This window comes from Mustela nigripes, chromosome 9, assembly GCF_022355385.1.
Source record: "Mustela nigripes isolate SB6536 chromosome 9, MUSNIG.SB6536, whole genome shotgun sequence".
Taxonomy (NCBI): Eukaryota; Metazoa; Chordata; class Mammalia; order Carnivora; family Mustelidae; genus Mustela; species Mustela nigripes.
The window spans coordinates 33,101,478-33,121,816 of NC_081565.1; the positions used below are offsets into that span (position 1 = coordinate 33,101,478).

Sequence of the window (20,339 nt, forward strand, 5' to 3'; positions counted from 1 at the left end):
TTAAATCTCTTTAATTAAAAATATTAAATAAAAATTTTAAGACATTAGATGATTTCAACATGTTTTACATGAAAAACATCAAATATATGGTCTTTTTCTTTTTGCTCTCACTTTTCCTAGATTTTCTCAAACAAAAATAAGCAAATGACTTTGAGAATTTTTATCTCCAGCCTGGTCTTCTCCCCTGAGGAGACTCCACATTTTTAATAGTTTATGCATATCCTCACAGAGACCTACTGACTTAAACTCAGGATGTTTAAAAATCAAAATTTTCAGTTTCCCAAAGGGAGTAAGGGTCATCATCCTAGCCTCTCAGACTTTAAGACTTGGCTTCACTTTTCAACATTTCCTTTTTCCTGTCTTCTGGACCTAAAATGTCAGTACTAAAAATTCTAATTAAAAACTTCAAAAGAACTTAACTTTCTTTCTTCATTCCCATTGCTACCCTTTTAGTCCAGGGCCTTGCCCCTCTCATTTTTGGACCACTGCCTAAGAAGGCCTCCAACCTACCTACCGGCCCATCCTGTCCATCAATTAGTGAGCATATCCTAGGTGCCTGATGTGTTCAAGATATCATTCTATCTGTTGTGGAAGATACAGTGTGTTCTGGACTCTGCTGCACAGGCTCACAAGAGCTGCTTGGGCATGTCTTTCCCCAACTCTACATTCAGTGATGTCACATTTTTAGTGGGAACTTAACAATGGTGGGAGTATTTACATGGGAATCATCAGATACTGGGAATCAAGGCTTACTCTCTGCCCACGCCCCCCAGAACCAACTGTCAAACATTTACAACACTGGAGAGATGACTAAGACCCCTCCCTCCTTTGAGCAGCTCACAGTCTGGCTAGGGTAATGGGTGCACAGACAACTAGCTGTATACTATAAGCCCAATGAGGTCTGGGCACCAAGAGGGGCATACTGAAAGTGTAATAGAGTAGGAAGGGCACCAAGGAAGGCTTCGTGGTCAGCCTGGGACGTCGGGGAGGAGACTGGCCAATAAAACCAGTGGCGGGGGCAGGGAGGGTGGCGGGGGAGAAGGAGCAACAGGCTGAAGAAGCAGAATAAGCATGCTTCGGAGGCGAGCAAGGCCTGCTGTAGACTATAGTCCTGGGTGTACAGCCTGGAGTTCAGGAGCCAGATAAAGGGCCAGTGTGGCTGGTTAGGGACCGGAGGGCAATGAGGTTGAGTAGGGAGACTGGAAAGCATGGACTCTCTGGGCAGTGAGGTGCCACTCAAGATTTGGGGTAAGGGACAGGCTTTGAGGTTCACCTGGGCTGCTTCCCTATAGCACCACCAGCAATGCTAATGTGCTAGACATTCAAGATAGTCTTCACACGGACTGATGGTCACTTGCTTTGGGACGTACCATTACACCAGGGTTAAATCACAAATTTCTCACAGTAAAGGAACACATCATCACCCAGAAGACATGAATAGAAAGGGAAACCCTTCATCTTAAGATCATAAAGCCTAGAAATGATGAGGCAGTCAGTTTTTATATTGATAAACATTTTATTCTAATATTATAGTAATAATTCAAGTGCAAGTTTCTTTGAAAAGTCAACTCTGTTAAAACAAAACTTGTTAAATATCTTTCATCAAACAGAAGCGTATTCTTTTCAATCCCCACAGCAGTCAGAGCTCTGTAGCAGAGACAAGGTTTCTTTTTTAAAAGCCTACTACATTTTGTTATTGCTAAAAAATCTGAATTAGTTGTCAACGTCTCAGAAGCAGTGATTAATTAACTTTTGAAAGCTCTACCAGATACTCTGACATAAAATCATGAATCCAGATATCTGTGTCTGGCAACGATGTGTCCACTAAATAGACCACTACTTTCCGGTCCCAAGGGTTAGCATTTTCTATAACTGTCTGCACCAATGCCACCAGAGGTTTCTTCTCCACATGATTTCGAAATACCATCGAAGCCTCCTCAGACCACTGGTTGCACTTCACCCCTAGGAGAAAGACAGGGAGTACAAGGATCAGTGAGGGGTTGGAGGAGACTTTCTTTTATCCATAATAATGGAAAACTATTCAGTCAATTCTAAGGTAGCTGGAACATACCAGGTTAGACATGCCTAATGAAAAAAAAAGAAACCCAGTTGCTCGACAATCTTTGAACAGTCCATTTATAATAGTTTCCCTATTCTGAACAGGATTACTTCTGTAAACCTTTACCTACAGACAAAATTTTCAGTAAGATTTATTGCTGTGTTATGAAATGAAGTTATAATAACTAGTGCCCATTTCCCTATATAAAGTACATGTAGATTTAAACTGATAATGGACATAACCAAAGGGAATAAAAGATCAATAATATCTGTAACATTGTGTGTCAGCTACATTCAACTAAAATAGAGTATCAGTGATCTCAATGACATGTCTCTTATTTACAAACTGTTTTTCCTGATGAACCAGATATAGAGGAGGAGGAGGAAGAGGAAGAGAATTCATATACTTAGAGTTTACTGATTTTTCAAAATTATATACAATATCATGACAAAAGCACTGGATTGAAAGTCTGGAGACCCCGTTTACCATTCTCGGCTCTTCCTTCCTCTATCGCGTGGTATGATTTTGGGCAAATCAACTGGCCTCTCAGGCTTCAGTCTATTTATAATAAAATAAACTGATTGGGCCAGATTAACTGTAAACCCCAATGTATTTCTGAATCACTATGACTTTTAAGCTTGAGGGCTCAAGTTAGAGAATTATAAATTAGAATTCTAAATTAGACTTTAAAACAGAATTGAGATAATATGTGTATTTTTTCAAAAAATATTGGTAAACTAACATGAATTAAGTCCACATATACTAGATTAGAGAAACCATAAATGATGTCCCATAGTGATGAAGGCCTGGGAGTTTCACACATAATTTGCCCGATCTGCCATCCACGTAGTGAGTGGGCTGTGTTCTCTGAGAGCAGGAGAAGCCTAGAGCAGCCACCACGCTGCTCCTTCCTGACCCAGTACAGAATCGTCCTCGTGTCGGGGAGAAGTGGATAAAATGGGGGGGCTGGCAGAGGGCTAGGCACATAGTAAGTGCGGGGGATGGTCAGCCACAGTGCTGGCTATGGGGATGATGGTGCCACACACCTGTTCCTCACAGTGACACCCTCTCTGGACAGTCTGACTGTCGTGTTTAACGACACATTAGCAAAAGTTGAACATTCAAAACTCAAAATAAAAAAAAATGTGATCATTAAATCTGAAGAAACCCTTTAGAGATCTGAATTCCAAGCAGTCTGGTGCTAGCCATGCTCACCTGCAAATGTCATTTTTGGTTCATATCTAACTACCATGGGCATTTCCTCTGAAATCTAGCAGGAAGGAGACACAAAGAAACCAAAAAAATCCTTCAAAATAACACTATATATATAGATATCAATAGCTCTTAATAAAAGCTGGTCAAAAATTACAAAAAAAAATCTAGATACATAATTTCTTTCATTTCCAAAATCAAATCACTTCTGTGCTAAGTGTACGGGAGGAGCCAGGGGAAGGAATCAAGGTGGAACGTGTGGTCAAACCTCCAGTTTCCCAGCACAGCAGGATGCAGGGAGCACCAGATGGCTGGCAGTCTGCATCCTCAGCCCTCTGGCTCCATACTCTCTGCTAATGCTGACAGGCCCTGGGCGAAGCACCATGGAGCTGTGCACGCTCCCCACCAGCGGAATACACACAGCCAGCTGCCAGCATCTGTACTGTCAAAGAAACCTAACTGGACAGGTTTACTTAGGTACCTAAATAAGTACCCCTGTACACCCACCAGCTTACATCCTCAGATGTTTTTTATTTTTTAAAGATTTATTTGAGAGAGAGAGCATGTATGAGCACGTCAGGGAGGGACAGAAGGGGAGACTCAAGCAGACTCCCCGAGGCGGGGCTTGATCTCAGGACCCATGACATCATGACCTGAGTTGATATCACTGATTGGATGCTCAACTGAATGAGCCACCCATGTGCCCCAACAGCCTCAGATTTTAATAATAATAGTCAGTAGGCCTTGTAAATGTGGTGAAATCACATACTTGCATGCTGTTAATTGCAATGCAACTGGAAACTCACCTGGCCATAAAGAGGGTCATATTCTATGACCTAAGAATGTTTTCTAATTGTAGAAACCTATTATGTATTTGTATTCTAATTCATACACTGTCATCACATATTAATTGAGCAGTGTGCTCCTCCTATTGGTTACTGAGGTTGTTTCACTGCTTTTGTGTTTGTTTTGGCTAGTGCACACAGCTGCAGGTGTCTTCATAATATTACACTAAGTATAAATGACCTAAAGGCTTAACAAAAGGAAAATATTAATTAGACAGAATCTTTTGCAGCTATTAAACATCACTATCAAGACTGTCAAACAAACACACAAAAAGTAGTTAGGACCAAAAAAAAAAAAAATGCTGAAAAAGAAGAAAGCAGCATGCAAGACCATCCCCATGCTAAGGTGACAGCTTTAGGAATACACCCTATGCCAGACCACAGACACAAAGGAACATGGGAAAATAGAAGCATCAGATATAGTAGGAGGGCATGATGGGTAAGAGATGATTAAAAGTTGCTCCCAATAGGGCCAGGAAGTTGTTTGCCAAAGGAAAAAAGAAAAGTTACCTCAATAGGGCCAGTGTCTGTGTGCTCCCCAAGTGCCCAAGACAAAATGACACCATACACCACGTGGTGGTACAAGTTCAAATTCTACAGAAATTACCTGCAAGTTGAGCTGTGACAGCTTGAAAGGGCAGCTTCCGGAACATGTCCACCAGGGGCTGCACCTTCCTTATGTTGACGAGTTCATGCTTGCCATAGTCCAGCTCATACACAGACACCAACCCGTTGGTCAGAATTCCTTTTAAAAGCACCCGGTGCCACCTAGATGTGCATTGGATTAAAAAGGAAAGAAAAATATGCAAAGTCAACATCTGCTTTATGGGTAACAATGTATGATAAAAAGAAATAGGAATGTAAATGACGTTTATTGAAATATGGAACTGTACTGTCTTCGAAGTTTTAAAAGAGATTGCTTCTTCTTACCCTAAAGGTTACCATTCTCTGCTTTGCCATCAGCTCATTTGATGGAGTCTGTTCACTCAACCCCTGTCTACAGGCCTTGTGGGGCTAGTGCAGGAACCAAACACTGAAACCAGTGTCCACCACTAAACAGACTCAAACAGATGGAGGCTGATTGGGACAAGGCAAGGAGATCCCTTCACTCTGACAGGGGCATAGAGGCAGCCACAGATCTGAGATAAGAGATATGTGTGGTAAATGGGCAGAGGGAGGCAAGCAGAACCAGGCCAGGCTGAAGACACTCATGAGAAGAAAAGGCACAGAAGATTCTACAGGGCATGGCAACTGGGAGTGGGGCAAACACCACAGCAGAGCAAGGAGGAATGTGTGAAGGAAGACGAAATCGGACCCAGGGGAGAGTGTGGGAAGAGATTACAAAATGTTCTGAATGCAAAGGTGACAATTTTAGTCATGCCAGGTGAGGACACTGGGAAACAAAATAAAACAAAACAGGAAGTCCAACCCATTGCCTGGAATAAAGAACCTGGAAAGGATAGGAGAGTATGAGGGAAGAAGAACATGCTTTCAGATCTGGAGTTCAAGGTGCCAGAAAGAAATTTATATGAATGCATTTTTTCTCCTCTGGGCCTACACTCATCACCATTACAATTAGAAAAGCTTAGACTTCAAAGTTAAAATACGAAAGGCCTGCAATCTTGATTACATGATTGAGGAGTATTAGTACACTAAGGAAAGGAGGATGGGTTGTAACATCTAAAAGGTAAGCATCCAAAGGTAACGTCCACGCGCCTGCGTGGCGTGAATTGGGGCCCACTTTGGATGGCAGGCCCAGCCACCCTCTAAAACAGGTTCGTTAGCTATAAGCCCCGAGCCCAGTGCAACAGCTGGGCTGGGGCTGGCCAGACTGGACTGATTCTCAGCACCCTGGTGGAGAATGGGTCCAGGAAACCCCCAGAGCTGCTTTAGGGTGAACTCTAGTAAGAAAGCTACAACAAGGCCAATTTGGGGAACTAGTGACTGGGGGCTTTGGGTGGAAACTCCAGAAACCTTCAGATAAGCCCACAGTGCAGCAAGCAATAATCCATGAGTCACAGAGACAACAGGAACACAGAAAGGTATCATTATAAGTATATGAATTTGGGGACCAACAGACTTGGGCTGGAGACCCCCTGAGGCCATGTTCCAGCGATGTCATCGTGGGCTTCTATTTAACCTCTCTGAGCCTCAGTTATCTCATGTGCAGTATTTAATTTTAACTCAGCAGAAACCATATATATAAAGTTCCTAGCACATGACTAGGCATATCACAGGTGCTTGGCAAATGGTAGCCATCATCATCGTTATTATGATTATTACTAAAATGAAGATAAGATGTGTAAACACAAGCACATCAGACCAGATTACAGAGGAATTTTCATCTGTGAACGTGCCAGTTTGGTGCAGGTTGCTAAATTTGTGTAAGTGCAAAAGGAGATAAAAATATTTGGTCTTCACCTCTAGCATTATCTTTAAATTGCACAGGGCAAATACTGTGGTCTGTACCTTTTGTACAGAGGTACTAGGAGGTACAAAGCAGTGAGGGGAGAGCTAGCAGAGGACATATGTATCCTGCTTCTCCATAGCTTTTAATTTTCAACACTAATAGCTTAGCTAAAGTCTTCTGTTTGGACTAGATTACCAATTTCAGTGCAAGGCCACTTGTGAGTCATCTGGAGAGTTTGTTAAAAACACTGATTCTGGGGTTCCGCCCCCCAGAGATTCTGATTCAGGATGTCTGGGGTGCAGAAGGAGAATTTAGGCTACTCCTAGCCAAGATGGATTTGGAAACCACTGCCATCAACAGTGTATGTGACATTCCTAAGCCTTAAGTTACCACAGTTGGGAACAGGGCTTGGTAAATAGTCCTGGGGTATAGGCAAGATAGAACCTCAACACTTTACGCTGACTGAGTTCATGAAGTTTAAGAAAATACTGGATAATCTGTTTTCAAATGTAAGACATCCTTGATGACGTAGAGACGAATGAGCTGGTTAAAGTCCCAGAGCTGGGACAGGGCTGTTGGGACTCCTGTGGGGAGGAGGCTGAGTCTGAAGCACCACACTATGGGGTCTCCAGTCTAGGGATTCTCCTTGCCCCAAGTAGGACCTCCCCACTGCTAACTAATTACCATTGCTCTGGCCCTCAGATAACAGTTAACATTAGTTTCCTTTAAACTGTGATTAAATTATTGTGATGAGTTCTGATGTAGGCAAATTTGCACCAGTGATGCTCCTGGGTGGAATTAAACCCACACATGCTTACAGTTGCAAAGAATGTGACATAGTAAAAATGGGTTTTTTGAAGAGGAAAAGCTTGTGACATAGAAGCTGAATGGTTTTTAAAATGAGGGCTATGATACTTTTCACTCCTAAGAGTTAAAAATTAGGGGGTTTTCCCTCATGAAAATAACAAAATTTTACAAATGCCTATGCTTGATATCTTAGGAACAAACAAAAGCATTCTAAAAAAAAAAAATTTAAAAAGTCGTGTGACCTTTCAAGCTGAGTTCTGGGGTGTGTGTGTGTGGTGGGGTTAATAGTTCTTTGTGTGTGGTGTCATCACATAAGCTTGGTCAGTTCCCCTGAGAAAGCTGGTAAAGGAGACAGGACACGGGTTGGTTGTTCCTTTTTCCAGGGCTTCTGTGACCTGGTAGCCCACAGAGTGTGGTGCTTGGGCTTCCCTGGGTTGGAGCCAGCCCATACCCGCTTCAGGAAAGGAGGATGTGGAGCCGAATGTGAACTGTGAGAAACGGACTACAGTGCTACACAAATGAGGGACTGTGGTTCTCACTGTCCAAAGGCTGAAAGCCGGAGCAGTGAACTACGCATTGTTTTGCCTCATAAAAGGTGGAGAAAGCTCTCTGGGAGCAGCGGGCAACATATATCAAGAATCTTGTAGTCTTTGAACAAGTCATTTCTCTTCTGGGAATCTATCTCAGAAATAAATCATCTGAGACGTGAACAAAGATTCATGCTCATTGTTAGTTACAATAGTGAAACATCTGGGAGGGGAAAAACCTACATAAGAGAACGGTAAATAAATTGTGATTTCTCTATATGGTGGACTATGACTCAGCCATTAAACATGTTTATGAAGAAATCTTATCACATGGAAAAATGTTCCCAAGATTTTGTGAAGTTATAAACGGAGGTGTGGAATTATATATAATAATACTATACCAGTTGTATGAATGGGTATAGAAAAGAACTAGAAGAAATACATAAGCAGTTGAACAAAGTTGAACAAAAGTTATGTCTGATTTTCTTATACTTTTTTGCATTTTCTAAATTTTCTACAATAAGCATTTAGTTTTTAAAATTTAAAAATCATTCACTTAAAAAAAGTTATTTTCTGAATAAACCATATTTTATCTAATAGAAAAGGAGAAAAAACATTTAAACCTGCATTTTAGATATAATTAGGCTTTAATAGGAATTTAACATACGGTCATTAGATTTTTAGATAAATGACATCATTTCAACTATGAAAAATGGCATAATGGGGCGCCTGGGTGGCTCAGTGGGTTAAAGCCTCTGCCTTTGGCTCGGTTCATGATCCCGGGGTCCTGGGATTGAGCCCTGCATCGGACTCTCTGCTCAGCAGGGAGCCTGCTTCCTCCTCTCTCTCTGTCTACCTCTCTGCCTACTTGTGATCTCTGTCTGTCAAATAAATAATAAAATCTTTTTTAAAAATGGCATAATGCATTAGTCTCATTTCACATTCAAAATTCCCATCTGTGCAGTTCAAACTCCCCCTGCAGGGATTAAGGACTCTTGGTATCACTCTACACATTTTTCTTAGTAGGATAAAATGCTTTGTCCAAGGACCTACTTATTTTCCACTTTTGCAGCGTACACTTGGTCTTTCTCCACGGCTATGTGGCGCTCCTCAGACACGCTGTAGTACAGAATCATCTCTTCCATCAGAACTTCCAGCTTGTGTATCTCCTGCCAGGGCTGGATGACAAAGTAGCCAGGGTGACAGGCCACAGGCACGTACACATCCATGTGCTCCCCTGGCTTTGACAGGTGGACGGGAGGTGGCAGTTCCTCCGTGGAGAAGGAGCTGCTGTGGTCTACCACGGACTTCTTGATGGCATCTGTGAGGTTCTTTCTGAAATTCTCTCCAGTGTTGCCCAGAACGGGGGTGCCACCACTTTTGCTGTTGGGAGAGCTAGTTCCACTGGATACGGCACTCAAAAACACATCCTTCTGATGCTTCCACAAGTCTGCATTTGTGATCTGGCGATTGATGCTGCGGTGAGGATCGGGGAAGTTCTTGGGGGTAAATAAATAAATATGTGCAATGCCTCTGGTTTCGTCCACTTTTGTGACCTTTGGAAAACACAGAAGACATTTCTACAAATCTAATGAATTCCAAGAGGCAGTTATAATATTAACCTTGAGTATTAAAACAGTATTTTGCAAGAAGCCCCAGCTTGCTAAAATTCATTTTACTGAAGGTAAGAGAAATGATCTATGATGGCTATAGTAGTGGACAGGCGCTTAGTCTAGACAGGCGAAGAGTCTAGATGCCGGCAGCTGGCTTACAGAAATGAAAACTTCATTAACCTCTAAAAAATGAGGATCTCTTGTAACCCACCAGAGGTCATTATCACTGAGATGGAGTCTACATATCATGATAAAAAGCTTTTTAAATTAATGACATTTAAAAACACTCAAAGTAAAAAGAACAGTGTGATGAACCCTCATGTGCTCATGTCCCAACTTTAACAATAAAAACTGGTCACACAAGAATGACAAGATGTTCCATGTGCATTCCACCCAGGCTGTTGTACCCTTAGACTGGGAAGCAAGGGATGAAGCTTTGACATTCACTGTACTGTTGGGGACCTCTGGTCCAAATGCCTTGTTTGGTCGTAATATCTGCCCCCAGTTACATGGGAGGAAGGGAACCTAGGGAGAAAAAGAGCAAACAAACTACACAGTTTTGCCCAGGAGACCTTCGTCTCATCGACTGACAACTGGGCTTCTAGAGCTGTACGTCCCATGGTATGGGTGCCCGGCTCCTCTGGTTTACCCTGGGAATGACAAAAATAAGATGCTTCCAGCCACACTGATCTCTTACCAAATAGGGCTGGGACTGAAAGACAGGAACAGAGGCTTGAGACAGGGAGATAAGGCAATCCATCTATAGTAATTTACTTAAAAATATTTCTCCTAGCAAAATGAATCTATTTAAATTAATTAGCACTTCAAAGTACTACAAATGAATGCCTGCTAATTTATTTTGATACTTATGATACAGAAGTGCCATTTCAAAAATCAACCATTAAAAAACATTTTTATTGAATACCCAACACTCTGGCTTTAAGATCTTAAACCAGAGATGAGAAAACAATATTCCTTATCATGTGGCAATTGAAGGATATAAAATGGTAATTAAGTGTATTATTGTATAAACATAAGAAAATCCATGTGAGCTAGAATAATTTAGAGATTTTCATGAAGATATTTCTCAAGGACATTTCACGGTTAAATGCTTATATAAAATAACATTGCTTTCATTAGTTAAAACAGAGAAATACCTTACCTTTCTATTCTCGGAAATGAAAGCAATGTTTTTGATATAGAGGTGCAAAAATACAGAGAGAGAAATAGGAGCTCGTGAAATAAAGCAGTTTAAGAAAACTTTAAAAAGCAGAAGCAGGATTATAAGCAAATGATTTGCTTATAAGCCATTCTACTCTAGGGAAAAAAAGGAAGACATAGAAGACTATTTAAATGATCTTTAGAAACATTTATCAAGAGATAGATGGTCCCTCTGTTGGGAACTTAATTCATTGAGAAAAAATAGGAGCACAGAACTATCTCTGCTACCTTATTAATAGTGGAAAAATTATATGAAGGGCTTGAAAGTAATATTGGAGAATAGGATAAATTCTTAAAAATCAAATCCTGAAATATCTTATCACACGTGTAACCAATCTCTTAACTATGACAGGGTATCAGATCTGAAAGCATTAGCTTATGGTAAGATAAAATTCTCTCACAGAAAAACAGATGAGCCCTTCTGGCTGACAGCTCCCTTTCCAAATGTATTAAGAGAACTAACCTTAATGCTACAGTCCGAGCAATTCAAAACAGAATCTCTCAGCCAAAGCACAGCATCTGGTGTCCACATGCCAATAGACTGTGGAAGATCTGCTAGACAGCACTTGATAGCCTGGAAAGAAAACATGATGGAAGAGCAAACACACCATCTTAAAATAGGTACTGATCAGCAACGCCCATGTTATTTTCCTGTAAATCGCAACAGCGATAGCCACTGATGACGATCGCACTCTTGGGGTAGAGTGTCTGCTATGTTCCTGGCTCTGCTTATTTGTCCTCTGCTGTCTTTACTCCTGTTACGAGCCACGGCTCACACCAGGCACTTCACATACTTATCTTATGATAATTCTGCTTATGGGCCAATGTTGTGAACCCATTTTACAGATGGTGAAATGGAATTAAAGAGCCTAACTCGCATCGGATCACAAAGTTGGGGAGACAGGTTTGAAACTTACATTTAAGTCTTCCCTCTAAGTGCAACTGAAAAAATGAAGTGTCATTTGGATGAAATGACCCTAGTTGCAAAAATCATTTCAGAGGCCGACATGCTTCATTCAGCAGTTCCTGAGTACCTGTCGGTGCCAGACATTTGTGGTCACCTTTGGAAGGAGTTGTAATGAGAGTTAAGGAGGGTATGAAAGATTGAAATTCATAGATACCTAGATGCTTCATTTTCCTCAATGCCTTTTATGTCCCACCATCACAGCACCAACTTCTGTAGAATGGCTGCAGCAGGGAGTAAAAGGTGACCCTAGGGACTCATGGAAGCCTTGAATTGTTTGAGGCAATTATGTGATGGGAAGAAACCCATTTTCAGGATTCCTGGATTCCTTCTTTCCTCTCTAACTCCTGTTCTTCTTTGGGGGCTCCGGGTCTCTCACTGTGCCCCCAGATGAGGTATTTTTCTTCGTGGTATTTTTTCTTTTTTTTTTTTTAAAGATTTTATTTATTTATTTGACAGAGAGAAATTACAAGTACACTGAGAGGCAGGCAGAGAGAGAGAGGAAGGGAAGCAGGCTCCCTGCTGAGCAGATAGCCCGATGCGGGACTCGATCCCAGGACCCTGAGATCATGACCTGAGCCGAAGGCAGCGGCTTAACCCACTGAGCCACCCAGGCGCCCCTTCGTGGTATTTTTTCTTAGAGCAGAGAGAGCAGGCTCTTCCTGCCTGCAGGGGCCAGGTGGCAATGAGGGAGCAAGACAGACCAGATGCGGCCAGCACGCTGGTGAGCAGGGGCCCTACAAAGCACAATGCCACTTCCCAAGCCCCCGCAGAGCACTGCCCCATTGAGGAGAGTGCTCGATATAGTCACATTTTTCAAGTTTGTCAGGAGAAGCTAGAAGTCGGGATTTTTGTGTGAAATTTTCTGAGTTTTAAATCTTGTTAACCAAGTCACAATTTCAAACACTGTAACAGCCAATAGTCCAAACCCAATATTTATGGGTCAGCTTGGGCCTACAGGCCGTCAGTTTGCTATTCTGACTTAGACCTCTTGGGGAGATGTTGTCAGCCAGAGGCTTGGCCCAGCTGGCTCTTCAGATTCCCCCAACTTTGTATCTATGGGATAACAAATCTAGACAGGATTTATAGGGGAAAAAAATGGACTGGCTTTTAACACTGTAGCACAAAGAAAGTACAATTGTGTGGCCTTCTGACAATCAGAGGCAGAAGGATGGATGTCCTTTCCCTTCCAGCTGGGGAGCCTTTTCCAGGTAAGGCTGGCCGTGGGTGGATGTTCTAACAAGGGGAACCAAGTGAAAGTGGCATTTAACGATTTTCAGTATTGTGGCTGAGCAACAACAAGAGTAAAAGTGATTTTGAAAATTGGCTTGAACACAAGCTCCAAAGCTTTTCTGTACTAGTCATTTTAGAACAGGCAGTGGTGACAGGAGTGAGAGAAGGTACAAAAGCCATGCTAATTATGGTCAAGCACCTTTTACTCACTGAATTTTGATGGTAAAAAATATCTTCTGGCAAATATAAGTCAAGCGGCCTTTTGAAATGATAGGTTGTTGAATGATTTTATTAAAAAAAAAAAAAAAACCTACTGTTTTCTGTACAAAACCCTCTATTTCTCCTAAAGGTAGGAAATAGTTTTTAACAATTTTAATTCAAAATAATGCAAAAATTCTAATTATCTGAATTTTTATTAATGGAGGAAGATTAGGCAGAAATTAATCTTTTTACTTAAATCTATGGGGGGAAAACTCATATAAGAAAATGGTTGAATGTAAACAGGTTTCTTAAGAGAATGGCCACTTAATTAAACTAAGAATTCTAGGAGTAGAATTTTCTTATAAGATCCTGAAGCTGTATAGAAGTCAGCACTGGCATCTAATTATTAAAATGGAATCTCTGGGGCGCCTGGGTGGCTCAGTGGGTTAAAGTCTCTGCCTTCGGCTCAGGTCATGATCCCCGGGTCCTGGGATCAAGCCCTGCATCGGGCTCCCTGCTCTGCAGGGAGCCTGCTTCCTCCTCTCTCTCTGCCTGCCTCTCTGCCTACTTGTGATCTCTGTCTAATAATAAATAAATAAAATCCTTAAAAAAAATAAAATGGAATCTCTAACTGGACAACTTAGCCTAATGATACAACATAATTGGGAAAAAAAACACTTATCAAACAATATTCTGTAAGTCTGACTGCTCTTCTTGTCTAAGACAGTCAAATTTTATGTCTGAAAACCAGTAAACAACCATTTCTATTGTTTTTATAAACTTGGGCTTCACTCATTATCAAGATCAAAACTGAGGGGATACCTCACAACATGATTACAAATATAGCCAGATCTCTTTCAGCAAATCCCCCAGCTTGTAACATACAATACCTGAGGTGGTATCACAATTATTTCTTGTAGAAATCGGGGGGGGATTTCCCTGAGTTCGGACACTTTCACAGATGTCACAGTGCCAGAGTCCAGGAACTGAACATCAAGGGCCCGACTGCTGTGAACGTTCGTGATCTGCAGTGAGACAAATGTTGGTTAATTTATAAGCATACTCAAAAGGTCAAGACACGTCTATGCCATTACATTTGTATAACTCTAAAATGCACATAAGAAGGAACAAAGAAAGTATTAATTTTCTTATTTTTTCATTTTAAATTTAAATTCAACTAGGTAACATATAATGTATTATGGGTTTCAGAGGTAGAGGTCAGTGATCCATCAGTCTTATAATATCCAATGTTCACTACATCACATGCTCTCCTTAATGGCTATTACCCAGAAATAGAGGATCAAGATGGTGTAGGAGTAGGAGACCTAAATTTCGTCTGGTCCCAGGAATTCAGCTAATCATACTTATCAAATCATTCTGAACACCTACAAACTCAACAGGAGATTGAAGAGAAGAAGCAACTCTGTGAACAGAACAGTGACCACTTTATGGAAAGTAGGACATGAAGAGAAATTAATCCAAGATGATATATGGGAGGATAGACTACAGGGGGAGGGGCCAGCTGCCAGCAAGTGAGAGCGCAGCAGAGCACAAAAGCAAAACTTTAGAAGTCTGCTCCATGGAGAGACATTGCTCCAGTGGCTAAGTAGGGGGTGGAGTCTTCACTGGGTCTGTGTGGTCTCAGGACTCTTGGGTGTCTCAGAAAGATCAGGATTGTCAGAGTGTGGCAGAGCTCCCAGGTATTGAAGTGGGGAAACCGACTACAGAGACGGAGCTGGGGAGTGAGCTCTCAGCTTGGAGTTGCCATAAACCATGATCAGAGGCACAGTTGGGCCACTACTTTTCGAACAGGGACCCCACATGTGGCAGATCCGGGGAGAGTGCCCCCACTTCCTCCTCTGGGAGGAGTGGCACAGGAGCATGCTGCAGGAATCTGCTGGGTTTGGAGACTCCAAATGGGGCATGAGTCAGAGATAGAAACGCTTGGTCACAGGCTGGGTGAGCACAAAGTGCAGTGAAACAGGCATGATTGACGTCTTTCTCTTTCTCACTGAAGGGGGGACCCCGAGCTCTTGGCAACTCTGGGCCGGAGATTGGGAGGCCACCATCTTCATTCCTGTCCTCCAAAGCTGTATGGAAAGCATTCAGGGAACAAACCCTACCGAGAGCAAACCCAAGCAGATTACTTTGCCCAGCCCCTGGCAAGGGCAGTACAATTCTGCCTTGGGCAAAGACATTTGAGAATCACTGCAACAGGCCCCTCCCCCAGAAGAAAAGCAAGAACTTCCAGCCAAGACCAAGTTCACTGATCGAGAACTGTGGAACTCCAGAGCTCAAGGAAAGCAACACATAGAATTCATGGATATTTTTCCCCCATGATTCTTTAGTCTTTCAAAGTTAAATGTTTTAAATTTTAGTAATTTTTTCTTATTCTATTTTCCTCTTTCCTATTTTAACCAATTTAACCATTTAATCTTATCAATAACTTTTTAAAAATCTTTCTTAATTTTCATTTTTATAGTCATATTCTATCCCTTCATTGTATTTAAACTTATTTTTTGTATACGTATAAGTTTTTCTTTCATTGAAATTTTGGGACACAGTTTCTTCCAACAGACCAAAATATACCCTAAATCTAGCATATGGCTTTGTTCTAGTCTCCAGCCTGATCACATTCTTTCCCTTTTTTTCCCCCAATGAATTGCTTATCTTATCAATTCCTTTTTAAAAATCTTGTTTAACTTTCATCTTTACAGTCATATTCCATTTCTTCCTCATGTTTACCCATATATATAATAGATAGATAGATATGTATAACATATATCATACAAATATAGGTATATGTTTTTCTTTCTTTAAGATTTTGGGAGGTAGTCTTTTCTAATAGACCAAAATATACCCAAAATCAAGTGTATGGCTCTGTTCTATTGACCAGCCTAATCATTTATATATTTTTTTCCCTTTCTTCTCCCTCCAATTTTGGGTCTCTTCTGATTTGGTCATGGTACATTTTTATGGGATCGTTGTTACCCTTTTAGCATTTTGTTCTCCCATTCATCTATTCTTCTCTGGACAAAATGACAAGGCAGAGAAACTCACCTCAAAAAAAGAACAAGAGGCAGTACTGACTGCTAGGGATCTAATCAATACAGACATTAGTAAGATGTCAGAGCTAGAGTTCAAAATGATGATTACAAAGATGTTAGCTGGGCTTGAAAAAAGCATGGAAGATACCATGCCGGTTTCCCTTTCTAGAGAAATAAAATATGTTTCTGGAGAAAAAAAAAGAACTAAAATCTAACCAAGTTGAAATTAAAAAAGCTATTAATGAGGTGCTATAAAAAATGGAGGCCCTTACTGCCAGGATAAATGAGGCAGAAAGAGAAAATTAGTGATATAGAAGCCCAAATGATGGAGAATCAAGATGCCCAGAAAAGGAGAGATAAACAACTACTGGATCACAAGGGGAGAATTCGAGAGATAAGTGATACCATAAGACAAAACAGTATTAGAATAATTGGGATCCCAGGAGAAGAAGAGGGGGGGGCAGAAGGTATATTGGAGAAAATTATAGCAGAGAATTTCCCTAATTGGGCAAAGGGAACAAGCATTAAAATCCAGGAGGCACACAGAACCTCTCACAAAATCAATAAAAATAGGTCAACATCTTATCATCTAATAGTATAACTCACAAGTCTCAGAAACAAAGAGAAAATCCTGAAAGCAGCTCAGGACAGGAGGTCTATAATCTACAACAGTAGACATATTAGATTGGCAGACCTATCCACAGAGACCTGGTAGGCCAGAAAGGACTGGCATGACATATGCATAGCACTAAACAAGAAAAATATGCAGCCAAGAATCCTATATCCAGCTAGGCTGTCATTGAAAATAGAAGGAGAAATGAAAAGCTTCCAGGACAAACAAAAGCTAAAAGAATTTGCAAACACCAAACTAGCCCTACAGGAAATATTTAAAGGGGTCCTCTAAGCAAAGAGAGAGCCTAAAAGTAACAGACCAGAAAGGAACAGAGACAATGTACTGTAATAGTCACCTTACAAGCAATATAATGGCACAAAATTCATATCTTTCAATAGTTACTCTGAATGTAAATGGGCTAAATGCCCCAATCAAAAGACACATGGTATCAAAGTGGATTTTTAAAAAGACCCATTGATATGATATCTACAATACAATCATTTTAGACCCAAAGGCACCTCTAGATTTAAAGTGAGGGGGTGGAAAACAATCTACCATGCTAATGGACATCAAAAGAAAGCTGGGGTGGCAATCCTTATATCAGATAAATTAGATTTTAAGCCAAAGACTATAATAAGAGATGAGTAAGGATACTATATGATACTTAAAGGGTCTGTCCAACAAGAAGATCTAAAAATTTTAAATATATATGCCCCTAACATGGGAGCAGCCACTTATACAAACCAATTAATAACAAAATCAAAGAAACACATCGACAATAATACAGTAATAGTGGGGGACTTTAACACCCCCTCACTGAAATGGACAGATCATCTAAGCAAAAATCGACAAGGAAATAAAGGCTTTAAATGACACACTGGACCAGATGGACATCACAAATATATTCAGAACATTCCATCCCAAAGCAACACAACACACAATCTTCTCTAGTGCCGATGGAACATTCTCCAGAACAGATCACATCCTGGGTCACAAATCAGGTCTCAACTGGTACCAAAAGATTGGGATCATTTCCTGCATATTTTTAGACAACACTGCTTTGAAACTTGAACTCAATCACAAGAGGAAAGAACTCAACTACCTGGAGGCTAAAGAGCATCCTACTAAATAAAGCATGAATGGGACAGCCAGGAAACTAAAGAAGAATTTTTAAAAATTCATGAAAACAAATGAAAATAAAAACACAACTGTTCAAAATCTTTGGGATGCAGCAAAGGTGATTCTAAGAGGAAAGTATATAGTAATACAAGCCCTTCTCAAGAAACAAGAAAGATCTCAAATATACAACCTAACCCCACACCTAAAGGAACTGGAGAAAGAACAGCAAATAAAGCCTAAACCCAGGAGGAGAAGAGAAATCATAAAGGTCAGAGCAGAAACCAATGAAATAGAAACCAAAAGAAGAGTAGAACAGATAAATGAAACTAGGAGCTGGTTCTTTGAAAGAATTAATAAGATTGATAAGTCCCTGGCCAGACTTATCAAAAAGAAAAAAGACCCAAATTAATAAAATTGTGAATGAAAGAGGAGAGATCATAACCAACACCAAAGAAATACAAACAATTAGAAGAACATATTATGAGCAATATACACCAGCAAATTTGACAATCTGGAAGAAATGAATGCATTCCTAAAGATGTATAAATTACTGAAACTGAACCAGGAAGAAACAAAACACCTGAACAAAGCCATAACCAAAAGGGAAATTAAGGAGTAATCCAAAATCTCTCAACAAACAAGAGCCCAGGGCCAGAAGGCTCCCAGGGGAATTCTACTAAACATTTAAAGAAGAATTAATACCTATTCTCCTGAAACTATTCAAAAAAATAAAAATGGAAGGAAAACTTCCAAACTCATTTTATGAGGCCAGCATTACCTTGATCCCAAAACCAGACAATGACCCCATCAAAAAAGAGAATTACAGACCAATATCTGTGATGAACATTGATGCAAAAATTCTCACCAAAATACTAGCCAATAGGATCCAACAGTACATTAAAAGGATTATTCACCACAACCAAGTGAGATATATTCCTGGGCCACAAGGTTGGTTCAACATTTGCCAATCAACTAATGGCATACAATACATTAATAAAAGAAAGAACAAGAACCATATGATCCTCTCAAAAGAGGCTGAAAAAGCATCTGACAAAGTACAGCATCCTTTCTTGATCAAAACACTTCACAGTGTAGGGAAAGAGGGTACATACCTCAATATCATCAAAGCCATCTATGAAAAACCCACAGTGAATATCATTCTCAATAGGGAAAAACTGAGAGCTTTTCCCCTAAGGTCAGGAACATGGCAAGGCTGTCCACTATCACCACTTCTATTCACTATAGTACTAGAAGTCCTAGCCTCAGCAATCAGACAACAAAAAGAAATAATAGACATCCAAATAGGCAAAGAAGAAGCCAAACTCTCAATTTTTGCAGATGATATGCTTAATGGGTCTGTCCAACAAGAAGATCAAAATACTCCACTCCAAAACTACTAGAACTCATACAGAAATTCAGTAAAGTATCAGGATATAAAATCAATGCATAGAATTCAGTTGCATTTCTATACAGCAACAATAAGACAGAAGGAAGAGAAATTAAGGAGTCGATCCCAGATAAAGAAGATGTCACACACACACACACACAATATTATGCAGCTATCAGAAAATTAAATCTTGACATTTGCAATGACATGGATGGAACTAAAGGCTATTGTGCTAAGTGAAAAAAATCAATCAGAGAAAGACAACTATCATATGATCTCAGTGATATGAGGAATTTGAGAAACAAGACAGAGGATCAGAGGGAAGGGGAGGGAAAAATGAAACAAGATGAAACCAGAGAGGCTCTCTGTCTCTCTGTCTCTCTCTTAAGAGGCTCTCTGTCTCAGAAAACAAACTGAGGGTTGCTGGAAGGGAAAGGAGTGGGAGGGAGAGGGTGGCTGGGTGATGGACACTGGGGAGGGTATGTGCTATGGTGAGTGCTGTGAATTGTTTAAGACTAATGAATCACAGACATGTACCCCTGAAACAAATAATACATTATATGTCAATAAAAAAAAAAGAAGGTACAGGCACTAAAAGCTTAGACAAGTTACAATGTCAAGAACAAATACATCATTTGCTTTTCATTAATCATTCTCCCTTCCCTAACTTTCTACATATCACTAAGAGAATGAACATTTTAGTTACCTCCAAGGCAGACAATGGACAATTTGATAGGAAAACAAAAATAATACTAGATATTCATCTAAAGTATTTGACATATGCCAAAAAGGTATTTTGCCAAAAAGGAAGAAACTGATGTGACACAGGAAGAAACTTAAGCTGTCAGACGCTCTACAAAATGTGGCTACTCTAGAAACAGAGCTACCCTAAGTCCCAGAAATTGCATTATTTGGTATTTATCCAAAGGATACAAACACAGGGATTTGAAGGGACATGTGCACCCCAATGTTTATAGCAGCAATGTCCACAATAGCCAAGCTATGGAAAGAGCCCAGTTGTCCATTGACAGATGGATAAAAAAGTGTGGTGGGTGTGTGGGAGTGCGCGCGCACACACACA

General features: G+C 40.5%; 1 protein-coding gene across 5 annotated transcripts in view; it reads right to left on the reverse strand.

The window, feature by feature from the left end:
• Window positions 1-1,502: 1,502 nt before the first annotated feature.
• Window positions 1,503-20,339, reverse strand: part of TDRD7 (tudor domain containing 7) — a 74,770-nt gene continuing 55,933 nt past the window's right edge. For all 5 annotated transcript variants that reach the window (XM_059411243.1, XM_059411239.1, XM_059411238.1 and 2 more), the window contains 5 exons: window positions 13,983-14,117; window positions 11,158-11,268; window positions 8,914-9,416; window positions 4,724-4,884; window positions 1,503-1,962 (listed from right to left, as the gene is read on the reverse strand). In XM_059411243.1, coding sequence (XP_059267226.1) covers window positions 1,742-1,962; window positions 4,724-4,884; window positions 8,914-9,416; window positions 11,158-11,268; window positions 13,983-14,117 — 1,131 coding nt within the window. In that variant the 3' untranslated portion in view covers window positions 1,503-1,741. The remainder of the gene's footprint in view (window positions 1,963-4,723; window positions 4,885-8,913; window positions 9,417-11,157; window positions 11,269-13,982; window positions 14,118-20,339) is intronic.